The sequence below is a fragment of the Bos indicus x Bos taurus genome, chromosome 10 (assembly GCF_003369695.1).
Source record: "Bos indicus x Bos taurus breed Angus x Brahman F1 hybrid chromosome 10, Bos_hybrid_MaternalHap_v2.0, whole genome shotgun sequence".
Classification (NCBI taxonomy): domain Eukaryota; kingdom Metazoa; phylum Chordata; class Mammalia; order Artiodactyla; family Bovidae; genus Bos; species Bos indicus x Bos taurus.
In genome coordinates this window covers 70,483,359-70,491,476 of record NC_040085.1, presented here as the reverse complement: position 1 = coordinate 70,491,476, position 8,118 = coordinate 70,483,359, and the positions used below count along the sequence as shown (strand labels likewise).

General features: G+C 44.2%; 1 protein-coding gene across 1 annotated transcript; it reads right to left on the bottom strand.

Moving 5' to 3' along the window:
• Positions 1-1,061: 1,061 nt before the first annotated feature.
• Positions 1,062-3,707, bottom strand: HSPA2 (heat shock protein family A (Hsp70) member 2). The gene has a single exon (XM_027554321.1). It carries the CDS (start codon positions 3,455-3,457, stop codon positions 1,547-1,549), a length of 1,911 nt encoding a protein of 636 aa, XP_027410122.1. The 5' UTR covers positions 3,458-3,707; the 3' UTR covers positions 1,062-1,546.
• Between the last annotated feature and the right edge of the window lie 4,411 nt (positions 3,708-8,118).

Here is an 8,118-nt window from a genome sequence, read left to right as displayed (position 1 = left end):
TTCTCTAGTTTTTATATTTCAAAAATTCCTCTCTCTGCTTGATATGGAAGAGTCCACTACTAAGTTTAAAATTAGCTTCTATATGTCACTGTCATGAACAACATGAAGTAAATCTACATCACTTGGAAAGAGATATTAAATTGTCTGTATGGTGAAAACATGAGATTAACTATGCATTTTCCAATCAGCTTTACTGAATTTCTTCCAAATTCTCCTTAAAGAGAATACATCAGTACAAAGCAGATGAGTCAGTCCACTAAAATATAAACATGAACCCCCTTCTTCCAAGGATGTGGATTTTTAAAACTTAAGCCCAGGACAGTGCATTTCAAAGGGTTATATTTCTATCTGTAATAATCTCAAATTGGAAATATTGGGAAATGAACAAGTTGCATATTGACAAAATACAGGACTATATTGCAGTTTATCTTTTAAAAAAAGAAATACATTCTAGTGATTTAAGGCAGGTATTGAAAAAGCACTATGATCGTCAAATCAGAACAACAAAAAACTATTATCTTCCTTTACCATCCAAGTAATTTAAGTGCTGAAAACATATTATTTTTGAATGTGCCATATGCCCAGAATTTGAACTGTTTTACTAGAAAAAGTTAACAAAAGTTTGACTGAATTTGGACTCAATATTAAGTGGCTTTAACCTTTGTTGGATCTTGTTTCAGACACCTGTATGCAGCAGAAAGCAAACTTGTTTCATATTATGTTAGGTTATTTTCAGAAGACAACTCCTTTTGTTTACAGAAAGGATCTTTTTGTACTTAACCCTGGAATACAGCTTGTATTTTGCTGGAATATTCAGGTGGATTTTCACTTGAACATTTATGCCAACTCTGGTTTCTGTATTAAAAGGAGGGTAACGTTTACCCAGATCTTCTCCCCTTAAGTTGCTGGTAATTGAAAGCAGGAAACTCATCTGAGAATTAGATAAGATTGAGTTAGACAAATTTCACCCTATACTTATACCTTAAAGACATACATGGGTAAAACAGTAAAAAAAAAAAAAAAAAAAAAAACAACCAAAATTAAAAACTCCAAGACAGTAATTTTTAGATCAATTTCAGCTTTTTACTTTTAAATCTGTATTTATGTGTTTGCAAAAAGTATGCTTTCCTTAACATTACTGCAATGTTCACCTTTCTCTTCAAGTAGTACATACAAATAAGCAATTCAAGCTTCTATGTAGTTTATTGTTACCAAACTTCTACAGAAACTGTGTGAAAACTTCAGGTTTCCCCTCTCAAATCTCCATGCACAAACTAAGCTAACCAAAAAACGTTCAAGTCAGCAAACAAGCAAAATGCATTAAAGAGATACCTCAAATAATGTTTCTAAAAAATCAAACTTTAGAACTAATCTTTTATCATTCAACTAAGTTGTTGCACCTTTCCTTTCATATGCATACACCGGTTAAACACTTCCAATAATAGATCTCGTATTTGGCACAAGGACATTTCAAAGAAGAAACAGAAACAAAAGGAAAAAGAAAATAGAAAGGAAAAGAGGTTTTTACGCTGTCTTGAGTGCAGGTTTAGTCCACTTCCTCGATGGTCGGTCCCCCGGATGCTCCTGAACCGCCGCCGCCGCCAGGGCCGCCTTGGTATAGTTTGCTGATGATGGGGTTGCACACTCTTTCGAGCTCTTTCTGCTTGTGTTCATACTCATCTTTTTCCGCCATCTGGTTCCGGTCGAGCCAGTTGATCACCTCCTGACACTTGTCGAGAATCTTGTTTTTGTCCTGATCGCTAATTTTGCCCCTCAGTTTCTCGTCTTCCACCGTCTGCTTGATGTTATAGGTATAGGACTCCACAGCGTTTTTGGCGGCTACTCGGTCGCGATTGGCCTCATCTTCCGACTTGTACCGCTCTGCCTCCTGCACCATCCGGTCAATGTCATCCTTGCTCAGACGACCCTTGTCGTTGGTAATGGTGATTTTGTTTTCTTTACCGGTGCTCTTGTCGGCGGCGGTGACGTTGAGGATGCCATTGGCGTCGATGTCGAAGGTGACCTCGATCTGGGGGACCCCGCGGGGCGCTGGGGGGATCCCGGTCAGGTCGAACTTGCCCAACAGGTTATTGTCCTTGGTCATGGCCCGTTCGCCCTCGTACACCTGCACCAGCACGCTGCTCTGGTTGTCTGAGTATGTGGTGAAGGTCTGCGTCTGCTTGGTGGGGATCGTGGTGTTCCTTTTGATGAGCGGAGTCATGACGCCGCCAGCCGTCTCGATGCCCAGGGACAACGGGGTCACGTCGAGTAGCAGCAGGTCCTGTACATTCTCTGACTTGTCCCCAATGAGAATGGCCGCCTGCACCGCGGCTCCGTAGGCCACCGCCTCGTCGGGGTTGATGCTCTTGTTGAGCTCCTTGCCATTGAAGAAATCCTGCAGCAGCTTCTGGATCTTGGGGATGCGAGTGGAGCCGCCCACCAGCACGATCTCCTGGATCTGGCCCTTGTCCAGCTTGGCATCGCGCAGAGCCTTCTCCACCGGCTCCAGGGTACCGCGGAAAAGGTCGGCGTTGAGCTCCTCGAAGCGAGCGCGGGTGATGGAAGTGTAGAAATCCACGCCCTCGTAGAGCGAGTCGATCTCGATGCTGGCCTGCGTGGACGAGCTCAGGGTGCGCTTGGCGCGCTCGCAGGCGGTGCGGAGTCGCCGCACCGCGCGCTTGTTGGGTGCAATGTCCTTCTTGTGCTTGCGTTTGAACTCCTCCGCCAGGTGGCTCACCATGCGGTTATCGAAGTCCTCCCCGCCCAGATGAGTGTCACCAGCCGTGGACTTCACCTCGAAGATGCCGTCCTCGATGGTCAGGATGGACACGTCGAAGGTGCCGCCGCCCAGGTCGAAAATGAGCACGTTCTTCTCGCCTCCCGCGCAGCCCTTCTTGTCCAGACCGTAGGCAATGGCCGCCGCCGTGGGCTCGTTGATGATGCGCAGTACGTTGAGGCCCGTAATGGTGCCCGCGTCCTTGGTGGCCTGGCGCTGCGAGTCATTGAAATAGGCCGGGACGGTGATGACCGCGCTCTGCACCTTGCCCCCCAGGTAGGCTTCGGCGATCTCCTTCATTTTAGTGAGGACCATGGAGGAGATCTCCTCGGGGAAGAAGGTCTTGATCTCTCCTTTGTACTCCACCTGCACTTTGGGCTTCCCTCCCTCGCTCACCACCCGGAACGGCCAGTGTTTCATGTCTGACTGCACTGTGGCGTCCTCGAACTTCCGACCAATCAGCCTCTTGGCGTCGAAGATGGTGTTGGTGGGGTTCATGGCCACCTGGTTCTTGGCTGCATCGCCGATGAGGCGCTCGGTGTCGGTGAAGGCCACGTAGCTGGGGGTGGTACGGTTGCCCTGGTCGTTGGCGATGATCTCCACTTTGCCATGTTGGAAGACCCCCACGCACGAGTAGGTGGTGCCCAGGTCGATGCCAATAGCCGGGCCGCGGGCAGACATCCTGACTGAAAGACAGGCAAGCAGCGTTAGACGAGAACACCTGGGGCAGAAAATCTGCGGCCTCAACTAACGGTCACCTAGCACCAGACTCCGCGAACGCAACAAGCGTCTCTCACTCCCCTCGCTCGGCTCCCCACTCTTATAGTCGCCTCCCCGCCGCCTTTTGGAAACTCTCGGAGCCAATCCGCTCTCGGGACCGCCCGCCACAGGCTTGCCGGGATCGGAGTGACCGGCCTGAGGCCCAACAGACTTCTAGATGGATAAGGGGCGGGACTCCGGGGCGCGCTAGGACGCGAGGGGCGGCCGTTATGCAAATGAGACCCCTCCCACGTCCCCGAGGCGGTCCGCAGTCTCCGCGGCCCCGGAGCGGCCTGCAGCTTGGGGGCGTTAGGCTCGCGCCTCAGGCCAGGTGTACGCGCTTTTTCTCAATTTTCACCTTCCCTGAGGCAGGATTCGTCGACGTCCATTGGATTGGCAGGGCAAGAGGCCAATGAGTAGCGCGAATTCCCAAGCAGGGCGGGAGGAAAGGATTGGGGCGTGGCGCTGGGAGGAGTCGCGGAAGCAGAACCTGGAAGAGGGAGCCACCTAGTCGGTTCGCTCAGTTCTTAAATCCTGAAATGTCGGTCAATTACTAGTGTCTCGGCCAACCTAGCTCGCTGGGGCGGGGCAATTCGTTCTGAGCTGGTGGCAGCAAAGAACTAGGGCCAGAGCTGGCTTTTTTCTTCTGCCCGCTTGTGGGCGTTGGCTTGGCGGGGCCTGGGCGTGAGGGCGGCTATGGCCCAGGGAGGAGGAGCTGGGTGGAGGACTGAGGAAGATGAAGTTTCTAGGACGGGCAGTCGGCCTCCTGTAATTTAATTTTCCGTGCTTCGCAGCGTCTTGGTGTGAGCTCTGGATATCTTATCTGGCGGCGGGGGCAGCAGGAGACCGGGAGAGCTACGGAAGAGGCTGACCATTTTTCCCTGCGCGCGGCGGCCTACAGAGTGGGAGGGAGGCATGGGCGTGGTTGCAACTCGTCCCCTTTCTTGACCTCACTTTCCGTTTTCCCTGCTTGTTTTACTTACCCCTTTAAGCTTCCTAGTTTCATCTCCGTGTTCTCTCGCCACTGCTTTTGTTATTTTCCGTTTCAAGTGCTTTATCCGCTGCTTTGAGTTCTCCGGGAAGCCTGTAGTCAAACCACACACGTTGAAGTATCATAAAATAACCCGGTCTCAACGCCTCTCAGGATTCTTTTAACCCAGGCGGTCGTAAACTCAGCTGAGTGAGAACTTTCAGAGTAGGTAGATAGAAAGGAGCGCAATTCATTCTGTCGTGTTTAAGAGGAATATGGGATAGGTGATAGAAGCAGGCTCCTATAAATGGGCTCCGGAAGGAAGACAGTAACAAAACAACAGTAACACTTCACCTTATGTGGGGAAGCTGGAGACATTCATTCAGCTTTAACAAGTCCCAGGATGTGAGAGTAAGACGACGAGTGCAATAGTGTGTCTTTATGAGGTTGACAGCTCAATAGAGGTAAAAATAGCTCAAGAGAAGTGCTATGGGGGACACAAAGGAGGGAGCACATCCAGTCGGGAAACTAATGTTCCCGAGGGCTTCCTGTAAGAGGTGACATGCCAGCCTCTGACCTTTGTCATTCTTTGCATGGGTTGTAGCATGGGCAAAGATGAGAGCAGTGTGTGCTGGGGGCAACTACAAGTTGAAGGTTGGTGTCAGTACATGAGGAGGGATACAAACAAGAAATAGTCTTTTCAGGTGGACGGGATATGCCATGATCTTTTCCCTGAGGCTATGGGGCCGTGGAGAGAAACATCTTTTGAAGGAAGTTAATGTATGGTTCATATTCAAGTTCTTTGAGACAGTGCTGGAGAAAAGCTTTTGAGAGAAACAAAAGTTATCTATAATTTAAAAAATAACGTTGACAGAATCCTATAAAGTTAACCAATGGATATTTAAGTTTCTTTTATCTAGTTGTGTATGTAATTTCCAATTTTTAAAAGTACATTTGCTATTAATTTGTTAATGTCATTTCACAATTCCCATCTCTTTTTCCATTAAAGAAGTTAAGGAAAAAATTTGAACTAGGCAAACTTTTTTAAAAATTAGGAATATAAGGATCAAACCAAAAATTTATATCGAAGTTGCCTTAAATGGTAAGTACGGATTTCTTGATTTTATTCTTAGAAATTCTTGCCTTTCGTGCAGTTGGAGAGCAATACACAGTCTTTATGGAACTAATGATATGTGATTTAGAGATAGGGCCCAACTACAACTGAAAGCAGAAGAGAACTATGAGAAACACTGACTCTTCAGATCTGTTGTATTCAGTCCTCACACACCTCAAACAAAGCAAGATTGTGAAAAAGCAGACATGCCAATTCTCATACACAAAAACCAAAATTAGAGCTTCAGAAGGGAGAGGTTCTTTTGTATAGTAACTATGTACTATCTCTCTGCACAGTTATTACATCTTGCCATCTAACTACCACATTCATCGTTAATACAACTTTCTGAAACCACAGTAGCAATTTTGTCTGTATTTTCATTAGCTGTATGTTTTTTTTCTGCTCTAACTTTTTACTCAGTAAATTGATGTTTCATAAGTTTCATATTTTAAATGGCATCCTGAGCTTGTCCCAAAAAGACAGTGTTTGCATTTTTATTTCATATGAAATAAATTTTTGCAATTCTGGAGCATTATCATATACTGACCTTTCTTGGATTTTTAAATATTTTTCCTCATTTGTATTAAAATTTTTTTTTCTATTTTATGATTGTGGCTCATAATTCCTTAAACTTGTGGCACATTAAAAATGATCAAACTTAGCAAACTTGAAATGATATTCATCAACCTAAGTAATGGTGTGGCAAAACAGGTAAAGCCCTACCTACCGGTGGGAATGTAAATTAGTACAGTCTTTCTGGAGGACTATGTGACAATATTTTTTCTTTACCTTAAATATGACCATACCCTTCATTTAGCATTACTCTGTGGGATTTATCTTAAGGAAATAATGGAGCATGTAGGTATATTATTTATGATAACAGTGATAAAGGGGAAATGGCTTAAATATCTGACAATAAGAAATAATTATTTGACCTATAGTCATGAATTAAACGGAGAAGGCAATGGCACCCCACTCCAGTACTCTTGTCTGGAAAATCCCATGGATGGAGGAGCCTGGTAGGCTGCAGTCCATGGGGTCGCTAAGAGTTGGATAAGGCTGAGCGACTTCACTTTCGCTTTTTCACTTTCATACATTGGAGAAGGAAATGGCAACCCACTCCAGTATTCTTGCCTGGAGAATCCCAGGGGCAGGAGAGCCTGGTGGGCTGGCTGTCTATGGGGTCACACAGAGTCAGACACAACTGAAGTGACTTAGCAGGTAGCAGGTAGCATGAATTAAAAATTGTTTATAGGATTTTTAATGACACAGGAAAATGTTCTTGGTATAATTAAGTGGAAAAATTAGATACAACAGTTTTGTATCATCTTATCCTCTGTGTAGGATAATCATATATATGAGAATTGCATCAAAATTGGTTATCTCTAGAGGGTAGGATTATCAGTAATTTTTCTAAATTTTCTTTTTTACAGATGATTTTTAAAGCTTGGCTATCAGCATTCAACTGAAATACAATTCACTAATCCTACTATTTACGTAGAAATTACTACTGATTTTCAACAGGTGAGATCTGTTTGGCAGATTATAAATACTAGGGTGTTTCAAAATATTTTTAAAATCCAAAGACTGAGATTTTACACAGTCTGGATAAAACAAAACCTATATGTCAAATTTTCTCTAATGAACTCCCTAAATCCAGAAGAGTACCTGGAACACAGTAGTAATTCACTTGTTCAGTGTTTATTAAAAGTGACCTGAGACATTAAAAACTGGAAATAATAACTTCACTTTTTCCCTGTATAAGTGGAAGATTCTTTGCTTGCCTCTTACATTTCTGTATTAAATAATACTGCAGAGACCAAAAATTGAAACAAATTCACATCTGAAAATACTTGTACCTAGAGATACAAAGATGAATAAGATGAGGTCTAAAACTGTGTGCTTGTGGGTAGTAAGGCCTACCCTAAGGAGATTACCTGAGCAAGAATACATTTTTTCCAGAATTACTAGTAAAGAAATTTATGGATATTCTGAAACCCTCTCATTCCCTACCTAGGCACAACCTTCATAAAGGTTGTGGATTGAAAAGGTAATGTTGCCCTGAAGAGAGGAGTGGAGTCAGTAGCAGCCTATAATTTGAGAACCTATCAGCAAACTGGAGTTCAACTTCTTATTATATTTAAGATCTCTATGAATACTGCCATTTTATAATTCTTTGGATGTACCCGGTCCCAAAACATTTCTCCAATCACCTGTTATTAAAATTTCACCATCTGTTTCTTTGAATCTTGAAAAACTCAATCTTTAAAAGTTCTATTTGAATTGTAGATACACAATAATTGGAATACGACACTACTTTGCCTTGTATGGAAGGCTAAGGCTCCCAAACCTGGAAGAGAGACTTTTCTAGAAAAGTGAATCTGTGTAATAGCAGACAAATTGTACCTTCTTCGGTTTTGTAGAGTGCTAACCTCGAAGACAAGACTCTTGTAGAAGTCAATGAAATAATTTAAAAGAAGTAAAAGTCGCTTAGTTGTG